The sequence below is a fragment of the Tiliqua scincoides genome, chromosome 9 (assembly GCF_035046505.1).
Source record: "Tiliqua scincoides isolate rTilSci1 chromosome 9, rTilSci1.hap2, whole genome shotgun sequence".
NCBI classification, from domain to species: domain Eukaryota; kingdom Metazoa; phylum Chordata; class Lepidosauria; order Squamata; family Scincidae; genus Tiliqua; species Tiliqua scincoides.
Window position 1 is genome coordinate 21,394,868 of NC_089829.1, and position 22,837 is coordinate 21,417,704.

At 48.1% G+C, this 22,837-nt stretch overlaps 1 protein-coding gene across 1 annotated transcript in view; it reads right to left on the bottom strand.

Moving 5' to 3' along the window:
- The window catches only part of CPNE2 (copine 2), a 116,262-nt gene that overhangs the window by 68,258 nt on the left and 25,167 nt on the right, over nucleotides 1-22,837 (bottom strand). The window contains exon 2 of the mRNA XM_066636813.1: nucleotides 14,761-14,957. Coding sequence (XP_066492910.1) covers nucleotides 14,761-14,928 — 168 coding nt within the window. The 5' untranslated portion in view covers nucleotides 14,929-14,957. The remainder of the gene's footprint in view (nucleotides 1-14,760; nucleotides 14,958-22,837) is intronic.

Here is a 22,837-nt window from a genome sequence, read left to right on the forward strand (position 1 = left end):
CCCACATCATATCCTGGCCTGGAACCATAAGATTGCATCGGCCAAGCTCAGATGACGGGGGGCAGGGGGAGGGCATTCCTGGGGCAGGCAGGGAGCAGGAGGTGGGGCCAGATTCTAGCCCCATTCTCCAGGCAGCATGGAGTAGTTCCAGGAAGCTCTGCTTGAATCTGTGCCACCTCCTGAGGTGGTGCAGATCTGAGTAAACCTATTGGGGCCTCTTTGACTCTCCCCGGGGTAAGGTGAAAAGTTTCCCCTTGCCCCTGGCTGAGCCACATTCAGCCCCAAACTTGTGCTGGATACAACGCAGGCCTGCTGGCCTGTCTGTTCCAGCGCAAGTTAGGATTGCGCTGTAAAGGACTCACTACAAGTTCTGTTTTTCAAGAACCATCTCACTGACCCTTCCCATACAAATATGACTGCTCTTGAGGGTTCTTTGTAGGCTCATGAATGCAATACCATAGCTAAGGGGGGGCAGGGGTACAGAGTCCCAGGTACCATACTTGGGGGTGTCAAGGGGATATGCCAGAATGCGGATGCTCATCTCCAGGATGCCCGGAAATGGAGGGAGAGGGGTGTGGGGTGGAGGCTTCCGAAGCATCTGCAGTCTGATCGGCATAGTCCATTCATGATAAATGAGGGCTCTTCATGAATGAGTCTCCCCACAGAGCAAGCCTTTCAGATTCAACATTGCAAACAAGTTATGTCAGAGATGATTTGGGAAAAAGTTTGCATCTTATCTTGAGAAGGGAAATAGCTTGAACTACCATGAAGAGACCAAAGTGCCACAAGGTTACACCCACATGGGGAACAGACATGCAGAGCCCCAGCATTTCATGCAGAAGGCCCCAAGTCCAACCCTTGGGGGCATCTCCAGGTACGGGCTGGGAAAGATCTGGGGCTGACTCCCTGGCGAGTCACTACCAGTAAACAAAGACATGTTAAGCTAAATGGGCCAGCAGCCTGACTTGGGATAAGATAGCTTCCTAAGCTCATGGCACATAAGACAACATTGGAGTTCACATTTAATTTAGACATTCCAGGAATAAAGAGCAGCAAGGCAGAATGAGCACATTTAGCAAGTCTCATCTATGGCAAGCCGGTGCCAACTGGATGCTTTGACACAAATCTGTCCATTTGGTTTCAGAGAAAAGCCTTCATTTTGTTTTACTTTTTTTTTTTTGCATGCTCACTTTTGAATTGATCTAAAGTAAGAGAAGGAGCGAACATTCTTTAACACCTCCTACTTCTCGCCCTGCTGAAATGGCAGCAGCCACTGTGCTGGGATCTATAGCGGGCCTTTCCCTCCCTACGAGGGCTAGTACCAATGTAATGGGCTCCATCTGTCTTGCTGGCACTCATTCAACAATAGGCTGGGAGAAGAGAAGCAACAGTTGAATGCTTTGGTTTCCTTTCATGCAATTGGCTTAGCTCTTTAATGAGACTTGCATTCCTAGAAGAAGAAAAAAGCCTTGCAAAGAGAATGACAGGTTTTTAGAACTCTCAGCTCTGCTTCCTGTGCTAGAACATGCTTTCAAAACAGCCGTGGCAAGAGGGAGGAAAGAAAAACCGTTTTGGCAGTCACAAGAAATAGAAGAACAGGGCTGAAAGTTATCGTGTTGTAAGCAGAGTTCAGCTTAGACAGATTTTTGAAATGAAGGGTACTGAATGAGAAAACACTTTCTTAGAGGGACCCCCACAAATACTTGCAGCGCAATCACATCTTGCGTTGGAACAGGCAAACCAGGAGGCTTGCTCTGTATCCAGCGCAAGATAGAGCTGCAAAGTGGCTCAGCCAAATGCAAGAGGAAGCTTTTCCCCTTACTCCCTGGGTAAGCCACTGCAGCCCCTATGGGTCTCCTTGGACTTGCACCACCTCAGGAGGTGGCGCACATTCGAGGAGACTGGAGCAGCTTGAAGCTTGAAGCTGCTCCACGCTGTTCGGGGATGGGGGCTAGGATCCAGGGCAGCCGGATCCCAGCCCCACCTCCTGCTCCCTATGCATCTGCCCCTGGGACCGCCCTCCGCCCACCCTTCCCCACCCCAGAAAGCCTTCCTCCTGCCTCCTCCCCACCTACCCCAGAGCCTTGAGTCAACCAAACTCAGCTGACGCAAGGCTAGCCCCGCAAGCCGCCACAGAGGCTGGATGCAGCCTCTGTATGCCAGTGCACCTCCATGCGCTGACACAGCTTGCTCCTGAGGAGGCACAAATGTGCTTTACAGCACATTTGCAACCCTCCTAGCTCCTAACTCATAGACCCTCCTAACTCATCGTTAGGACTGCGTCCTTAATTCTCCTCCACCACGCTAGTTTTGTATACGCAAAGCACTGTAAAGGGCAGCTTCTTTATCTGTAGATTCGGCACCCACAGATTGGCCTTACCACAGATGCCAAACCCCTGGATCGCCCCACTGAAGACCTCCCAGATGTGACTGGAACCTCATTTCAATCCTATCTGTAAGGTTTTCTGAGACGGAGAGGCCATGTGTCACTGTGCTGGCATCACCAAGGATCAGAACAGCTCCAGTCATGTTTGGAGCTCCAGTGGGCCCAAAAACCAAGGATTTCATTATCTGTTGTTTTCGTTAACTGCAAGGGATCCAGGAACAGAACCCCTGCAGATAAGGAGGCACCACCTGTATATGAATTTTTGATTAGATGAAGCCGCATGCAATTATGCGAAACCCCACTTCTCCTCCAACCTATCCAGCACTAGAACCAAGAGTCACGCAATGAAACCAACAGATAGAAGATTTAAAAGAGACAAAAGGAAATACTCCCATACACAATACACAAGATATTAATGGCTACAAGGCATGGCAATGGCAACTACTTTGGGTGGCTTTAATGGGATTTAGATAAATTCATGAACAGCTCTGTCAATAGCTACTAAGTCATGACAATGACATGCTACCTTTACATTGAGAATATGCTACTGGAAACACCAGTTGCAAGGATGTAATGGTGGAAGACAGCTATGCCTTCATGTCGCTCTGCCTGTGGGCTTCCTGAGGCAGCTGGTGGGCCACTGTGGGAAACAGGACGATGGACTAGATGAGTTTTTGGTCAGAGCCATTAGGGCTCTTATGTCTGCATTGGAAAGTGGTAGACTCTCCATCATTGGAGGTCTTTAAGTAGAAACTGCATAACCATTTATTGGGGATGTCACAGTTGTGGACAACCTGCTTTGGCAGTGGTTGGACCAGATGATCTTGTGGGTCTCTTCCAAATGTATGATTCTTCTTCCTTCTGGGACATGTTCCAACACCTGTCGTATTTGAAAATTTGTAACTGAAGAATGTAGACAGAAAGAAAAAAAGTGATGTCCAAGTGATGCAACAGCCCCATTTCCAAGCAGCTTCAGTTGTCCCAAACACTCAAAATTGCAGGCGTGATTTTATCAAATGTTAAAGGCAACCCAAACAAAGCAATTGCACCAGGGGTGAGTTACTTCCAAGTGCAGTGCAGCGTGCTGCAGCTCTCAGATTAACAGCCCCGCTGTTGGAGCCAAGAAGCTTAGGGGCACCCAAGCCTCCCAGCCCCGATATGCTTTTCTTGGCTGCAAGCCCTGGAAAACTGTGACACCAGTGATGGCTGTTCTACCTGGACCGAGTGCTTGTGTGCCAACACCTTTGCACTCTGAAAAGGAAGTCTGTTTTGAATGACTCAAAGCAAGTTAGGATGAGGGGCCTAGGTGGCTTGGCAATGCTTTTTGTCACATTCCTGAAAAGTCAGACCACTGAGAGAGCAGCTCATTCTCACACACACACACACCATGCTTCCCAGAACTGGACTCCTGAACAACCGCCCTACTGTAGCAGGGGAAGTTTGCTTCCAAAGGCACAACAAGGCACTGACTGTCAGATCAAGGAGCTTGAGAGCTTGGGAGGTCCTCCCTTTGCCAGACCTTGACCTCCATGCTCACCTCAGGTCCCCTTCCCCACCCAGAACCAGCTGCACAGAATCACTGGCTTCCAAAATGGACTGAAGGATGACCATAAAAAGGCCCTACATTCTGAAGGTGACAGGAACATTGCATCCTGTCCTGGCCAAATGCATCCTTGGAGATTTGCACCCAGGACATGTGTCCCAAAATATATACATTAGATGTAACTTTTCATCTTTTAAATGTAAAGATAGGGTTAGGGCTGGGACAAGAGACTTAGCACAGTGGTTCTCACACATTTAGCACCGGGACCCACTTTTTTAGATGAGAATCTGTCAGGACCTGGTGGGAATGGTGGTGTCATGTGGTGGTGTCATGACATCACTTCCGGTGAGATGTCATGACCGGAAGTGACATCATCAAGCAGGACCATTTTAACAATCCTAGGCTGCAATCCTACCCACACTTACCCAGGAGTCAGTACCATTTACTGGCATTGTTAAAAGAATATACAAAGTAGCTTGTCAAAAGTATAGTTCTGTAACATTTCCCCAAATGCAGTCACATACCATGGTAGCATCAAGTCTACTATATTAAAAATAAAATATTGAAATGGACCCACCTGAAATTGGCTCACGACCCACTGTTTGAGAAACACTGACAGCATATACAGTGGACCCTCTTTATCTGCGGGCTAAGCATCCATGGAATCAGACACAACTGGACGTCACTTCCAGTTCAAACCAGTGAATTCCAGCCCCATCTGGAGGTGTTCTGAGGCATGGGGAGGCTGTGTCCAGAGACTGACCTCTGGAAGGCCAGGCACGGCCCACAGGTAAGTAATTACAGGGCCATGCTGACCACGGATTTAATTATTTATGAACTTTGACATCTGCAGGGGTTTGTGGAATGGATCCCCCACAGATACTGAGGACCCACTGAATAACATGAGTTTGTTGCCCAGTTATGGCAGGACACAAATAACCAAGACACACACAAACAACCAGACGTGAATGTTGCTTGCGCAGCAGGTTCCTAATGGGGCTGGGTCAACCCTGTGCAGGTACTTGCTCCCAACGCATGCCTCATAAGGTTCCACTACTATCACCCCCAAGTTAGACCCTGAAGCTTTGCCACCCATTGATGTATCTAAATATCAAAAAACAACTTGTTAAATAGTCATGAAATTCGATAGGGATACGACATTTAATACACAAAACTTCACCTCACAGTCCTTCTCAGTTCCATGCGCTAGATCTAGCTTTCCTGCAGCTATGAAGCAACCCAAGAACACACCATTCTGTATTTACACTGCAATCTATGAGCACTGGGGAAGGAGGAGAGATATTTTTAAAAATCTGCCAACATTTGAACACCAGAAATAGGTACACAATGTGGGGAGGGAGTTGAAGGAATGGAAAATCAAACAAGAGTGATGCTGTGCTGAAATTTTTTTTTAACGGGGAAGTGTTGGGAAAAGCAAAATGGTAATCTTGCTAAAAATACAGGGAAGGTTGGTAGAGAAATAGAACAGCAAGTTACTGTGGACCAGCTGTTTGGGGGGGGGGAATAAGAAGAAAATGGAACACTCACGTTATCTCTTCAAAACAGTATCCAATCCTTTGGAAGGATGGCAATCAAATAATCAGCTGAGTGTTAGCGGCAATTACACAGTACAACCCTGGAATCTGGGAATCTATTGTTACATGTTGTTTCTCTCTGTGCTCTGAATAAAGTATTATCCTATAGCACTCTGGTTAGCTTTGCCTTTAGCAAATCCCATTATTTTAATGAGATTTGAACCCAACCCTTCCTGAAGAAAAGGCCCCAACTAGAAGCCCAGGCCTCAAGTGAGCTTTCTGTGCCACTTGTAAGCGGTGCAAAGGGCTCCATCGGAGAGCCTTGGGGCCACTGGAAGCAGCACCCATGACAGGAGAGCGCCATTTCCAGAAGGCAGGTGGCACTTGCCTCCTGGGCACCGCTTCCAGCAGCCCCAAGGCGCTCTAGTGGAGACCTTCGCACCACTTACAAGCACGAAATTAGAGGAGGCGTGCACCACTTCCACACTGTTCTGAAGGGCGCCCCTCCCCTTTCCAGCACACCTGGAACGGCTGCCCCCTTCCCCTTTAAGATAAGACGAGAGGGGGTAGCCCTCATACACAGCTGGGAACTGTGCTAAGAGTGGCTGCAGAAGCACAGCCACTCTCGACATGGTTCCCCACTATCTGAGTGCTGCCCCCCTCTTCTTGGCTTGAAGGGGTAAGGGCAGCCATCGCCCTCACCGTCGCCGTGATAGCCATTCCGATGTGATGGCCGTCGCCAGATAGCCATTCCCAGTGCACTGTCACCAGGCCACCCCTCCTCCTTTATAGGAGGAGAGGAAAGGGGCGCCCTAGAGCATCTGCGTGCTGGGAGTTGGGGTGGTGACCCTCTCTGGCAGCAATTCTGGCCCATCCCCTCCTTCATCGGGAGGAGGTGTTTTGTTTTTTTTAAGCGAAAGCAGCAAGTGGAGCTGCCGGCTTCTTTTGCTTAAAAAAAATGACAAATGGAAGTGGAGGCGGGCGAGGCTGGCGGTGGCGCCCCCCAGAGAGTCAGTGCGTGGGGAAATTGCCCCTCTTGTCCCTCTCTCAGGTCTGCCACTGTATAAGCGACCCCACTTTACAAGGTGCCTCTTTATCCAGTTAGCAGGGGTTAACCCATATGGGGTTTGGCCCATATCCTGGTGTCTTTTTAGACATCCAAACTCGCAGCCAGTTCAGCTGGCCACAGAAGTGTGCAGAAAACCTGCTGAGGCTGTGTAGGCCTTCTGGGCAGCCATTTCAGTACTCCTTTCTACTGGTCCTTGGGAAGCCCCTCGCTGCCTGATGGAAAGACAGAAGAAGAGCCCAGTGCCACCACTGGTGCATCCACCAAGAGCAGCTTTAATCGCTGCATGTCCTCCTGGGCCAGACTGTAAAACTTGATCTGCTTGTGACTGTCCTTGGTTTGGCCCACTTCTTTTCTACTGATATGTGAAAGGGTAGGGGCAGGGGCTCATCTAACCGTTGGAGAGAGAGAGCAGTGTTCAGACACTGCTGAGACAAACAGTTTTTCCTGATACCCACAAACCCCTCTCTTGCCCCTCCCCCCTGCATCCCATTTGTCTCACCACTGCTCCCTCTCCAATTTCCTGATACCCACAAACCCCTCTCTTCCCCCTCCCCCCTGCATCCCGTTTGTCACTCCACTCTTCGCTCACAACAGGAGAGGAAACTGAACGCTTTCCACATGCGCTGCCTCCGACGCATTCTCGGCATCACCTGGCAGGACAAAGTTCCAAACAACACAGTCCTGGAACGTGCTGGAATCCCTAGCATGTATGCACTGCTGAAACAGAGACGCCTGCGTTGGCTCGGTCATGTCGTGAGAATGGATGATGGCCGAATCCCAAAGGATCTCCTCTATGGAGAACTCGTGCAAGGAAAGCGCCCTACAGGTAGACCGCAGCTGCAATACAAGGACATCTGCAAGAGGGATCTGAAGGCCTTAGGGATGGACCTCAACAAGTGGGAAACCCTGGCCTCTGAGCGGCCCGCTTGGAGGCAGGCTGTGCAGCATGGCCTTTCCCAGTTTGAAGAGACACTTGGCCAACAGTCTGAGGCTAAGAGGCAAAGAAGGAAGGCCCATAGCCAGGGAGACAGACCAGGGACAGACTGCACTTGCTCCCAGTGTGGAAGGGATTGTCACTCCCGAATTGGCCTTTTCAGCCACACTAGACGCTGTTCCAGAACCACCATTCAGAGCGTGATACCATAGTCTTTCGAGATTGAAGGTTGCCAACATAAAGTACCTCCTGTTGTGCTAGGAAGGCTGCCGATGCTCCCCACATTTTAATGGATGTGCTAGCTTCCTCTGCAGCAGGGTTTCACTGGAGCTCCAGGACCCTGACAACCTTTTGGAACATCTGGTTGAACAGCTCGGGAGAAAGAGACGAGATCCCTGATGTTCTGGGCCCTGATCTTCATCTGAGAGTTCACTCTCCTCAATGGAGGAACTCTCTAAGCCCTCTCCAAACCAAGCTCAGATGTCCTTTGTCTCTGGGCTGGCAGTGGCTGAAAATCTAGGCTGTTGTCACCTGTAGATCTGGCTCTTTTGGGAAGCAACGGCAGGGCAGAGTCATCAACAGCCACTGGAGTGCTCACGGGCTGGTTAGCTTAGAGGGCTGCTGGAGGCCCTTGGGGAGCAATGAGGGAGCAGGCCACTAAAGCAGCACTTACACTGGCTGTCACAGGGTTGGGCAAGTTGCCTTTTCCTTCAAGAGATATTTTAAGCTGGTTGCTAAGTAAAAGATGTAAGGTTATTCAGGTGTAGCTAATTGGTAATTTAGAGTGTAAAACCTGGATGTGGATCCACAGAGTGGAGGACAGGAGGAGGCTTGGGTTAGCAGTCCTTGTGCTGGAGCGTTCAAGAAGTATTATGTGGCTGACATGCCTGTAATAGTAACTCTTAAAGTTGTTGTTGGCATCCTTCAGTCTCGGAAGACTATGGTGTCACGCTCTGAATGGTGGTTCTGGAACAGAGTGTCCTCTCCAGTGCGTGAAGCCTGGGTAAAGTAGGTATGGAGGATAGGCTGTTACCCATGCAGCAAATCCCCCCTCTCCACGTCGCTGAAATGGTCCAATTGAAAGGCAGAGGCCAATAAGGTTGGTTCCAGTGGCGTCGCAGGAGTTGCCAGAACGTGACTGTGTTCAGCCATGAACTGCCTCAGGGACTCCGGCTCCGGATTTTGCCTCCAGGTTGACTCCTGAAGCCTTTTCCATAACTGGATGTAGCCACAAGGCAGTGGAGGTTTGGGATCAGAGTTTTCCTTCTCTCAGATGAGCTGCCTTCCCAGGCTGACGAGTCCCATCTACTCAGTGGCTGTTTAGTCGCCTCTTACGACAAGTACAGCCAAACTGAGGGCCTATTCTTATCCCCAGCCCCCAGGGGTAACTCTTAAAGTACATTAACAATAAAACAATAAAATAAACAAATGTTCCCATACCTTGAGGAGGCCTCCAAGATTGCATTCCCAACACAGGAAGCAGTGCATAGCCCATAGGCACAGTAGCACCAGCACTGGAAAACTGGATAGGATTGGGCCCTCAGCTAGCTAACCTCTCTTATTTATTTATTTATTTGATTTGTATTCTGCCTTTCTCCCTGAAGGGCACCCAAGGCAGCTAACAATAAAAAGACTCAAATACATTAAAATACAGAATAAAAACAAATAAACATTAAAAATAAAGACAATTAAAAACAAGATAAAAATACAGAGCAATCAGCAATTTAAAAAAAAGCACAGTAAAAACATTATTTTATAAAACAGCCCTTATAAGGCCTCAAAGACATTCCTAAATAAAAACGTCTTTAGGCCCTGCCGGAAAGTTAATAATGAGGAAGCTGTCCTCAATTCAAAGGGGAGGGAATTTCATAAAGTAGGTGCCACCACCGAGAAGGCCCTGTTTCTGACTGCCATCCCCTTCACCTCTCTTAATGGCGGCACAACCAACAGGGCCCCCTCTGATGACCTCAGAGAATGGACCGGATTATACGGAAGGAGGCAGTCTCTCAAATACGCTGGTCCCAAGCCGTTTAAGGCTTTAAAGGTCAAAACCAGCACCTTGAATTCAGCCCAGAAACGAACCGGCAGCCAGTGCAGTCGCTGGAGCAGTAGTGTGACAGAGTTAAACCACCGACCTCTGACAACTACACAAGCCACTGCATTCTGCACTAGCTATAGCTTCCAGACCATCTTCAGGGGCAGTCCCACGTAGAGCGCGTTACAATAATCTAATCTGGTCACAGTGGCATGGACCACTGTGGCCAGATCCCCGAGACAGGTATGGCTGCAATTGGCACACAAGCTGGGCAAAGGTACCCCTGGCCACACTCTACACCTGGGCATCCGGGAGCAGCTGCGGGTCCAGGAGAACCCCCAAGTTGCTAACCTGCTCTTTCAGGGGGAGTGCAACCCCATTCAAAGCAGGGCAATAGTCCAGCACCCGCACTGTGGATTTCTGAAACAGGAGGACCTCTGCCTTGTCCAGATTTAATTTCAGCTTGTTCACCCTCATCCAGATCCCAACTGCTTCCAGGCAGCACTCCAGGACAGAGACTAGCAAGGATGCACTCCCTCCATCCAGCCCTTGGCGTAGGACATTAATCAAGGCGACCAAGGCCATCAAGCCAGGCCTGAAGCCAGACTGAAAGGGATCCAGATAATCTGCTTCATCCAGGATCCTCTGGAGTTGAGGTGTGCTATTGTATATGCATGTACTACTGTTTATGGAGCAACTATGTCACAATTGTCACCCAAGGAGTCAGGGAGAAATTAGGGTGAATTCCCAGACCCTGGCAGGATGCAACCCACACCCTCTTCCACCAGCCTCATTCACCTAACCCTTGAGGAGAATGTAGTCAGCTTATAATGCCATAAGCACCAGGGTTCTTTTGAAGTACATTCCCTTGGTCAATAAAATGTGTTGTGCTCAATCTTCAAAATAGAACAATTTTATTATTAAAAAGTTGCTCATTAAAGAGTACGTGCATCTGAATCCTAGCTTTAATATCATTCCAGTTTGAGGCATGCAAGGACTCGGGAGATTCCCGGATGCACTTGGGACTCCCTGGCAGGGCTGGCCATGATGGAAAGGGGGGGGGGGAATGCAACTTGTCTGATCCTCTCCTGGAAGATCAAAAACTGGCTGCTCCTAAGGCTCTGAGTGGCATAAGGGTTATAGGGATGGTCCTCCAGATGCTCCCTCTCTGTCCCAAAGGGGGAACAGAGGTCAGGTTGGGCTGTTGTGTTCAGCCATGCTTTGATGCCAAAACAAAACAACAACAAAAGCATTTCTCAGGGAGGCACCAGATGTGCTGTACTGAGACTTTTTCTCATGGCCTGAGCCAGGGCAGATGGCCTGGCACTGAGGCATGTAAAGCACCAAGCCATTCTCCTTAGCATTCCCCAGTGAGCTGGCAGTGTTGGTTCTTCACAGGCTGCAAGCCTCTGTTCCTTTAGGTCTTCTTTGCCATATTCTGGATGAGCTCAATGAGCTTCAGGAAGATTTGACCTCTGCTGTTCAAGGCAAGGTTGGCCTGGGGACCCAGGGAGCCCATCCCCTCTCAGGATGATTTCCATCAGCTGCACTGCCTGCCTGAGAGGGATTCCCAGATGAGCCACACTGACCCTTCCTTGGAACTACCAGAGAAGCTATTTAATAGACAAAAAGAACCAGTCAAATGACCACAAAATATACATTTTCAATAGAAATACTCAAATCCTTCAGGGGGTCACAAACTACTAAACCAAGAAACTGGGTTATTCAACTACTGCATCCCACTTCAAGAGTCTGGGGTGAAATGAGTTAGATCATTAAATGAAATGCAATAAGGCTGCAATCCAAAACACTTCCCTAGGAGGAAGCCCCATTGAACACAATGAGACTTCTACATAGACATGCGTAGGATTGTGTTGTCTGTTTCAGAGTAGAGATGCCCGGAGAAGGAAAAAAACTAATGAAGACATATAAAATAAATATTTCTGTTCTATACTCTTAGCAGGCCATGGCTGCAATCCTATCCACATTTACCTGGGAGTAAGCTCCATTGACTATGATGGGAATTACTTCTGAGCAGACATGCAGAGGACTGGGCTGTAAAGTTATTGGGGCCAACAGGGTAAGCTCCTGAACTTCCAGATTTACCACTATGCCACTGCATGAAACCATCCAGTTTTCTCAAACTGTGGGTCGAGACCCATTTGGTGGATCACAAGCCAATTTCAGGTGGGTCCCCATTCATTTCAATGTGTATTTCATTTTTAACATGTAAGACTTGATGGTGTGTGACTGCATTTGGGGAAATCTGTACTTTTAATAGGTTACTATGTATCAGCTTTTAACAATGAGAGTCAATAGGGCTTACTCCTGGGTACATGTGGATAGGATTGCAGCCTTTGAGTTATTTCGGAGATTATTTTTTTTAAACAGATCAGCAACTGCTTGGGAGGGTTGTTCTTTATTTTAAATAAATTTTTTAACCTATACTTATTGTAAGCTTTTAATTTACTTACTTAATTTGATCTGATTTTGTTATATCAGATTAATATATTAAGATTAAGATTTTCCCTACTTCTTGATGTCACTTCCAGCCATGACATCAGTTTCGGATTAATGACATAACTTCGGGAGTTTCCAAACAGACTGTCATTCTAAAAAGTGCGTCCTGATGCTAAAAGGTTTGAGAACCACTGATCTAAACAGTATGTTATGCATGGAAGAACACAACACTGGGGCAAAGAAGTGACTGAGTGATTGTTAACATGCAATAAATGGGGTAGCCTAAAGCACGACACACTCCACACATTGTTTACATGAGCCAGCAACACTTTGCACAGAAAATTCCCCACCCAGCTGGAGGTCACCCAGATCCTGGCTGCAGGGCTGTAAACATAATCTCCCCCACCATTCCCAACTCCCTTCAGAATCACAACAGCAGTGTCTCTCTAAGGCTGTCCATTCAAGACTCTCATTTTGCTCTGCATGTTTTCTGAAGCAACAGTCTAAAAATAACCATGACAAAACCAAACATTGTGTTTTAAGTCTGCATTATAGTTTTTCCAGCACAAATGACGTTGGACCAGATACCATCATGGTGAGTGTGCCTGCAGAAAGCAACAAAGCAAAGAAAGTTGGAGCTCCAAGCTACAATCCGACAGATCACTTTTCTAACCAGGGTTGGCCCATCTATGAGTGTCGCATCAGTGGCAAATTGCAAGGGATCCAAAGGAACAGAAGATTTGGGGTGCTTTTCACCCTGAGTATGCTGCCAGTGGCGTACCTGGGGAGGGGAAGAGGGCCAAATGGCCCAGGCGCCAGGCTTGGGGGCACTGGCCCACCACCACCCACTACCCCACCGTGCCCTCCCCCCACAGCACTCAGTGAGCCACCAATACTCGGTGCACCAATCTGAGGGCCTCCCCCTAGAGGCATTCTGTGGGTCAGAAATAGTCACTTTCAGTTTTTGGGCTCCATAAGGCCTTAGAACACCTGGGGGGGAGAGGCAGAGGGCGCAGAGAGGAGGCACATCTGGGGGGCAGCACTCCTTGAGGTGTGCCCCAGGCACTACAGTGGCAAGGAATGCCACTGTCTGCAGCAGCTGCCTCACTCCAATGCAAGTTGCAATTATCCACTTCTTATTTGCCCAAGCAAGAAGCAGATCAAAGATCATTCATTTCCTTACCATGCACTCTGGTTGCACTGCTGTGAAACCTCAAAATGCAGAAGTTCCAGTTCTGAAGTACAGTAAGGTTTTGGGGTGTGTTTTTTTTGGTAACAGTGGTGCCGACTTGAGGCAGCATTCTGAGTCACACTGCCCCTGTTATTCAAGGGCAAACTAGATGTTCTACACCAGGGGTGTCCAAAGTTTTTGGCAGGAGGGCCACATCAGCTCTCTGACACTATGTTGGGGGCCGGGGGAAAAAATAATTAATTTACATTTAAAATTTGAATAAATTTACATAAGTTTACGAAAGTGAATATATTAAAGATGAACTTATATGAATGAATGAAGGTCTTGCAATAGCTCAAAGCCAATAAAAGGCCTTGCACAAAGCACAGCTGGCCTTTTCTTTGCTGCCGCTACTGCATCACAGACATGAAAAAACAAGCAGTGGAGGGAGCCCTCATCCCACAGCTCACGCATGAGGTCAAACAGTCGCCCTCACTCAGAGAGCAGTTGTGTCGGGCCAGTGCGGGCTCCAACAAATCTCCAGAGGGCCAGAGGCTCATTGGAGACTGGGGGTTCTCTGAGGGCCACACTGAGTAGCCTCGAGGGCCGCAAGTGGCCCCAGGGCCGGGGTTTGGGCACCCCTGTTCTACACCAACAACATAAAAGAGTGTTCTGGTGATTTGAAATGGGGGGGGGGGGAAGGACCGCTGTTCCAAGATGGGAAAAATTAGAGTAAAGCAGCAGCAGGCAAACACTTCTCTTCCCTGCCTGTTTCTTGGTTCCAAATAATAACAGAAGGGGCTAACTTGTCCAACCTCCTGCTTGGTGCAGGAAATTCAGACCAAGGGAGAGTTCGCAAGTTTCAACTTATTGCTTCCAGCCCTGCCCTCAGGAGTCACAGAGCGCACTTTCTCCCCTTCTTCTGCACGGCAGTCCACCAGATACTTGAAGTCAGCTCTCATGCCTCCCTTTAGTCTTCTCCAGGCTAAACAAACCAAGCCCTTAAGAATTCCGCATAAGACTTGGCTTCCAAATTCCTCACCATCCCTCACAGCCCTTCTCTGAATCCACTCCAGCTTAGCAAGCCTTAAAATGTGGTATTCTAAGCCAGGTCTGACTAGTGCAATGTAGAGTGGAATGATTACTTCTTGTGAGCCAGCCTCTGCCAAGCACAGCCCAGCAATGCATTTGCATTTTTGCGGCAGAAATCACACTGCTGGCTCCTGTTCAACTGATGATACTGAGATCTTTTTTTACCTGTCATAAGCCTCTGGGAGGCCTTCTGAGGCATGAGGAGGTCATGAGCAACCTCAGAAGGCCTCCCAGACACTTCTGAGAAGCACTACCAAAAAAACTGCCCCCAAAAATGGAAGTGCTTTTCATACGCAGCCTCCCGCACCTCAGAACACTTCCCAGATATGACTGGAAGGTCATGTGAGGCCTTCCTGTGCAGGTTTGGTACCCATAGTGAGACAAAACATCAGGTGCTGAACCCACAGACTAGGAGGGCCCTGGCCTCCTAGATCTGCTGTTGAGGTCCTAAGCCTTGTTCTTTTGAGAACATTGGGGGCACAGCACCCTCCCTTCTTGCTAGCTAGAAAGAAGAACACAAAGCAATGAATCTTACCTCTGTCCATTTGTCATTTACTTCCATAAATAAGACACAGAAAGGGTCAGATTTAGATGTCACATCTCTATCCAGAAGATTTTGGCCACACACAGACAATTCCACTTTGCAGACACAGTACTGGGGCCCCACAGGCACGGAAGGGGCTGGGCTTATCGTGTACGCCATCGGCTCAGGCAGCAACAGCTCCCGACAATCTGCAAGAGACAAGAAGTCCACATGGTGAAAAAGGGGGAAGGAATCAGAAGAGCCACTTTTGATGCTAAATGGAGGGGCTTCTCCTATAGGTCACAACAGCCTTCTTTGACAATTGAGATGTAGTATTGTCCTACAATGGAGGCTCCCAATACCAAACTCCCCTGCTTGAATATCTGCAAGCACAGTCAAGGAAAGCCAGAATATATTTGCAAAAGGAAGCTTGGCAAGTAGTGGGTGCTCACAAAGGTTTTGCAAGCATATCAGGGCCTAAGCAAGTGAATTGATGGTTCAACAAGGTCACAATTGATTGTTTTATTAAATTGTGCAACCTGCCTTGAGTCCCCTTAACTAGGGAGAAAGGTTACTTAAAAATTCTTTAAAATAAATTAAAATTAGAACAGCAGAAACAAAGCAAAATTGGTCATTCAGACAGAGGTCTTTCCCAGTCCTTCCTGGAAAGGTCAGGGATTTGACATGCAAAAAGTATGTTCTACATCACTCAACAAAGACTCCAGGCCTCCTGTTCAGGAGCTGCACCCACAAAGAGCCACAAAAATTTATCTTGGCCAGCCTAATTGACAACCTGTGCTGGGAAATGGACAGGTAAACTGTATGGTTCTGCGGGATCGCGCAGTAGCATTCGTTACCATCAAATGCTGGTGTTCTTCTGGAACACCTGTTTGAACTTGGGTTTGGGGAGGGCACTGTTTTGCAGGGTCTCCAATCTTTTCTGGAGGGAAGATTCCTGAAGGTGGCATATGGAGACTTCAGCTCAGTGCTATGGTTGTTCGGTTTCCCATAAGGTTAAATTCTGTCCATATTATTCAACAACTACTTGAAATGGCTGGTGGGGGAGGTCATCAAAGGACTAGAATAAGGTATCACCAGTATGTAGATGACACTAGACTCTGTAATCCTATTCCAGCTGGTACTAGGGAGTCTGTGAAGTCCTAAATCTCTGTCTGGAGTTGATGATGGGCTGGATGAAGATGAGCAAATGGAAATTTAATGCAGACAAGGCAGAGATGCTATTGGTTAGGAGACCTGCAAACCAGTTTATTAATTGTTAACCCCCTCTTCTAGAGGGGGCTGCACTCTGCTTGAGGGACCAGGTTCACAACTGCCAGTATTGGCATCCTCCCTAACCGTGGATCTGGTTCTCCATGGGCCCTCCATGTCCATTACCTTTGTGAGCTTCTTTAGCTTGGCGCCAAGCAAGTCTATGTCTTCCTTTTACTGAACATGAAAACCAAAGTCAAGGCAAAAGGCAGGCAAAGGGAGAGACATTTACAGGAAGCATGATATCTTCTGCGAGGGGAGGTGAGAGAAGCTTCACTCCTGCCACCTCTGGAGGGGCCTCTGAGCTCATCAGAGGCCAAGGACATCTGTCCCTGGCTTCTGCCGAGCTCAGACTAATTTCTACAGGTAAAAAAAAGTGACTTCCGGTTTCATGGAAAAACCAGAAGTGACATTTTAATGCCTTATAAGGCATTGCGAGACCCTGGGAAGCCCTGGAGAGGCTATACAAGGGGGTGCATGTGCTGGGGGCCCTTCAGACCCGATCCACAGAGAAGTGAATCCACAGATACAGGATCCGCGGATATGGGGGGTCGCCCCATATTGTTCTTCTCTGTATAGGGTTCCCTTTTATCTGCAGCTTCTGTATCCATAGGGGGCGGGAAACGTATCCCCGCAGATGTATCAAAGTGCTGGGTTGTGATAGTTGCTCAAAAGTGCATAGGATCAGAATACCGGAAGAAGTGGGCCTGGGTCTTTATGTGTGAAGCTGCTCACTCCTTGAGGTCAACTGAGAGGGCTCCTTCTCATGTGTTCCACCACCAACAGAACTGCAATTGACAGTGAGGCACAAGAGGGTAGCATCAAAATGGCACCCAGTCTGTTCAGCTTCCTGGCACAGGCCACAAGGCTATCTATTTCTTTGCCACTGTTCCAGCAACATTTGAATTTTTTTTTCCCAACTTGGGCTGGGGGGGATCTACCTTTTCGCACTTGTGGAGGGCTGCTTTGCGGCTTGGTGGTTGGGTATTCCTCCAGTGAAAATGTTGGTTTTGCTACTAGCCATTGTTTCAAGATAAATACAATAAAATGCCATCCAGGTTAACTCACTGCTAGCCACCTGGACTGCTCCCTGGTGGGAGGGGAAAGAAAAAATATAAATATTTTCATCACACCACCACGCATTCCCATGAAACGCACATGAAGCAGGCTCTGGTGATTGCATAACCATTTGGACCAGCAACAGATCACAGTATGGACTGAAGCAACCCACACTTCCAGAATTAACACAGCGCCACTCCCACCCTCCTCTCTGACATGAAAGCCATCTGGGTGAGCCTTCACTGAGAACCATTCACAGCCCCGCCACGCCCTCTAGCTTAAACCTTACACTGCATTTTCCCCAGTTCAATGAACCACATCTGCTTCCACATGGCTGAGCTTTAAAAACTCGCTTTGCAGCTCGTTGTTATTCACAAAAAAAGCACAAACCCATTCGCTTGCTCTTCAGGTTCTGACAGCTGTGTTCTTCATCCCATTAAGGGTCGGCAGTTTATTCCAGGCTCCCCACCCCACCCCACCCTGCCTTGCCAAGATCCTTCTGACTATATTTTAATGTTTCTGCCAACAGAGATTTGCCCACTCTGGCAGTTCAGCTTCAGGGAAGGAAGGCAGCCGACTAGCCATACAAAATAAACATGCATCAAGCCTTCATGCACAGGAAAACAGCTTGCCCCAAAACCACTGGCCCCAATTAGAGGTGTAGCAGCTGGCTGAGCAGACTGTTCAGTGCAATGTACCTTCGACCAGGTCTGGCAAAGTCTCCCTTCAGTCACTTGCAGGTGCAAAGAGACACACTTCTAGCTAACAGCCTATGCCAGGCCGTGAAGCAAAATGCACTTACACTTTTAGAATAGCAGTTGTAGGGTTTTGTTAACCTTATTTTTTTATTTTACAGAGCCCCTGCTAACTATGGGGTAAGAGGCCCTTTTGGGAGTGGCGGCTCCCTTATGTTTAGCGGGGGACGGAACTGTCCCTCCCTGTCTCTCAGCACAGCATCAGTTCCAGCGACTTTTCATTGACTTCCCCTTCCCAAAAGGGCCACAAACATTTTCTTCCTTTTGCTGCATAAACCACATAGAGAACTCTTTTAAGTAGAGAAGTCATATATCAATATCCTTAAAATCGATCAGCTATCCCTGTCCTCATGCATGGGTTAGTGGTCCTGGTGTTGGACTTGGAAGATCCAGGTTCAAATCTCCACTCAGATTCCTGAATGACATTGGGCCAGTCACTATCACAGCCTCATCTACCTCACAGGGTTGTTGTGAGGGCAACCCTCCAGTTGTACATGGGCAACCATGTACACTAGCGGTTCTCAAACTGGTGGGTCACAACTCACCAGTTCATGTAATGCTTCCCCAATCCCTTTAAGGCAGTGACTCGATCCCCAGAATCACATCACTAAGGAGGGCAAGGAGGGGTGCTTTTACTTACTGTTACGGCAAGCAGCAGAAGGTGTGGGGAACCCCGCGCAGCCCTCCACAGGGCTCCCCGAGGCTTGGAACCTTCAGAAATAGCAAGCGCAAGCCACTTCTGGTTTGCAAACGTAGCCAGGAGGTGGTCGCACTTGCAATTTCTGAAAATTCCAACCTCTGGGAGCCCTGCAGAGGGCTGTGCGGGACTCCCCGCACCTCCTGCCGCTTGCCCTAACACACAGTAAGTAAAAGCACCCCCTCGCAATCCCTTTGCGATGTGATCCTGGGGATTGTGTCGCTGCCCTTGCCCCCATCACACAAAGACTTACTTTGGGAGTAAAGCTCCCAAAAAGTCTGAGAACCAGTGACCATCCTGAGCTCCTTAGAGCAGTGTTTCTCCAGTTGTGGGTTGGGATCCACTAGGTGGGTCACGAGCCAATTTCAGGTGAGTCCCCATTCATTTCAATGTTATTTAAAATATATTAGACTTGATGCTACCATGGTATGTGACTGCATTTGGTGAAATATTACAGTTTTGTATTTTTAACAAGCTACTATGGATATGCTTTTAATAATGATAGTCAATGGGGCTTTCTCCCAGGTAAGTGTGGGTAGGATTGCAGCCTTTGGGATGTTTGGGGAATAAAAAAAAAAAATCAAAAAGATTAGCAACTGCTTGGGAGGGTTAGGTTTCTTTTTTATTTAAAATAATTTTTTTAACTTATTGTTGACTTTTAATTACTTATTTAATTAGATTTGATTTTGTCATATGGGGGTGTTAAATATGTTCCTGCTTGATGATATCACTTCCAGCCATGACATCACTTCCAGGTTAATGACATCTCTTCTGATGGGTCTCAACAGATTGTAATTCTAAAAAATGGGCCCCAGTGCTAAAAGGTTTGAGAACCACTACCTAGAGGAAAAACAGTATAGAAATGTGAAAAGTTAAACACTCCAGCTATTTGTATTACCCAAGACCTACTAAAAGCCTCTTTTGTCCCCATTTTTGCCTTTTTGAAGAAGTTGTAAACAAAATCCGTGTGCTGGCTGGTTTACTAGCTATGTTCAGCTCCTTCTATGGTTCTTTTGTTGTTAAAAGTATGCATACATGGCTTTGGGAATGTAGATGCATCTTGAGCTCTTAAGAACAAACTTGCCAATGTATTCACTTAGGGTGGCACTGTGGCTCAGTGGAAGAACAGCAGCTTTGCAGGCAGAAGATCCTGCAAATCCCTGGCATCATTTCTAGGTAGGGTAGAAAAAAATTTCTACCAAAAACCCTGGAGAGTCAACATGAGCAATACTGTACTGCAGTGTTTCTCAAACGGTGGGTCGGGACCCACTAGGTGGGTCGCAAACCAATTTCAGGTGGGTCCATATATTTCAATATTCTATTTTTAGTATATCAGACTTGATGCTACTATGGTATGTGACTGCATTTGGGGAAATGTAACAGATCTGTACTTTTAACCTGCTACTATGTATATGTTTTTAACAATGATAGTAAATGGGACTTCCTCCCGGGTAAATGTGAGTAGGATTGCAGCCTAGGATTGTTAAAAATGTTCTGGCTTGATGATGTCACTTCCGCCCATGACATCACTTCTGGTGGGTCCTGACAGATTCTCATTCTGTCTCATTCATAAAAAATGGGTCCTGGTGCTAAAAGTTTGAGAACCACTGAGCTACAGGAAAACAAGGCTTTGGCTCTGTATAGGTATCTTCCAGCATTATCAGATTCATCCAGCCAGCAGCAGGGAGGAGAAGAGCTTTTAGTAAAGTGTTCAGGCATGACCCTGCATCCGTGCAAGAGCCCACAGGTCTCTAAAGGAAGCTGCTGTGGGTTCCAGCAGCACAGAACTGCTCTATACTTGCCCTACTACCCTACTACCATGACCTGCACAGCAACAGGTGGGCTTACACCAGGGTCCTCTGGGACAGCTGTTACTGGCAGCACTTCTAAACACAAGTTAACATGCACGCACAGGTGAAAAACAATTGGCCAAAGGCACACCAAAGGCACAAAGAAAAAGCAGAGAGAAGGTTGAAGGTGCATTAACTTTTACTAAAAAGGGCTTAAAGAACCAAAAGCAGGGGGCTTGAACTGAATTGGCTTGTTCACTCTTAACAGTACGGGGGAAGCCAACTGCTAACAGTCACACGCAGTTGAGCTCTAAGGAAATCTGTTAGAAGGGAGGAGAGCACGTCTCTTGCACATCTTGAATTAAATAATAATAATAATAATAATACAGATATTTCTATACCACCTTTCTTGGTCCTCAGATTTCTCCTTAGACTTTATTCAAGGCGGTTTACATAGGCAGGCAATATAAATCCCCATAGGGATTTTTTCAATTTGAAAGAAGGTTTCTATCTTTCAAGAAACCACAACATTCAGATGTTTCTTTCTTGATCTGGTCGCACATTCTGGCCTCCATCCTCCCATGCTCAGAGCAGATGGAATAGCTCAGCTCAGCTTGTCAGCTGCTTCAAGGTCGCACAGTGCCAATGGCCTCGAACTGGCAACCTTCGGATGTTATCTTCAGGAAAATGGAGGCTCAACCCTCTAGACCAGACCTCCTGCCTTATTTTAAACAAAATAACATGCCTGCAATCCATACTTTCTGGAAGTGTTTGTAGTTGAAATGCATGTATCTCCTGCCCCATTAATTGGGGTTGTAGCATATGATAGGTTATTATTATTTTTTTAACTTGGGGATCGACTCAATATTGAGTCAGATCTGGTGACAGGTACAAAAGTGTCCCCCTCTTCTTGAGCCCATGCCACGTTGAAGGGCACAAGGGATTCCAGGTCACTTGAGCCATGCTCTGCCTTGCGTCATTCACAAGTTGTTCCATTTCCCTTTTTGGGAACTTCACATCCCAACGTGCACCTCTCAACAGTAACCAGCCATCATCTGTTTACACAGACACACACACTCCTATTCTGGATAAGTGATCACGTCAATGAGGGCTAACTAGGGTAAAGGACAGAGAGCTTTCCAAGGATCTCCACTTTCATCAGGGATGGACTTCTCCATTTCCATTACATTTGAACTCTGCATGGTTTCCTTACAGTTCTGCTCCACTCTCTTCTGCTAAAAATCCCCAGATTTCTCTTTTTCTAATCACCAATCATATTTGCATTTTTAAAGAGCATTTTCTGAACATATTTCTCCTGTCTCCCCAGCATCTTCACATATTTCCTATCCAAAAAGGGTAATGGTACACTATATTCAAAGAATACAGTTTTACACAAATGTATGAAATCCATAGGCATTCCCATAGCTTTTAAAATCCAATGTGCTGGACAGCAGGAAAGATCACGTACCACAGAATCCCAAACACCCAATTAAAGAAGTGTTCGGAGTTTGTTTTGCCTGGCCGGGACACTAGAGTCCAGTCCCTCCCCAAGGGGGAGGTGAAGGGGCAGGGTCTGGCAGCCACAACGGACCTTTTAAAAGGGGATGAGACCCAGCCCTCTTGTGCACATGGGCACCGTGGGAATAGAGTGGACCTGACCCCATCCAGCCACCTTAGGACCAGTGCAACTCCCGAGGAGGCCTCCTGCGATGGATCTCATGTGCAGCGTGTTTGATCTGTAAGGTGGGGATGGGGGTTTGGACAGGCTCTGCCCAAGGAAGGATCAGGTGCAGTCCAGGCACACTTTCCTGGGAGTAAGCCCTGGGAGTGCAGGGGGACTTGCTTTCTTGCGAGTAAGCCCCGGAGAGTTTCCCACTTTCCTGGGAGTAAGCCCCGGGGATGGGGCTTGGAGTGTGCTCTCAGTCCCTGGCCTGGTGGGCCTGGTGGGCGGAGGGGGCAGGCTGCCGCCTTCTAGCTCAAAGCCAGGACTCCCTGCTGGCCTTGCCCAGGTCTCCAGTGCACGCGGCGCTCCTGCTGCTGCTTCCTGGGAGGGTGCCCACAAGGGTTGCTGGAGAGGGGCGCTGTGATCGCAGGGCTGCTCCAGGGCTCCCGCCTGCCCAAGTAGCAGGTTGCAGTGCGCTCCACGTGGGAGCAGGCTCTGTATCGCAGGAGCCCTCCCGAAGGCGCAGGTGCCTGACCGTGCAGATGCAGGACTGTTGCAGCTCCCCGCATGCGGCTGGCAGGCAAGCCCAGGGCTCCCAGTGTGCTCCACGTGGGAACAGGATCTGCATGGCACGGAGCAGGCGCCTGGCCACACGTGGCTCAAGCTGCAGGACTGCTGCAGCTCTCTGCATGCGGCTGCAGGCCAGCACAGGGCTCCAGGAGGTGTCCTGACGAGCCCTGATCCCTGCTGCATGCAGGATTACGCACATGGGGAGGCGGCGCCAGCTCAGCGACTCCACATCACCCACTTTCATGTGAGTAAGCCCCAGAGACCATAATGGGGTTTGCCTCTGAGG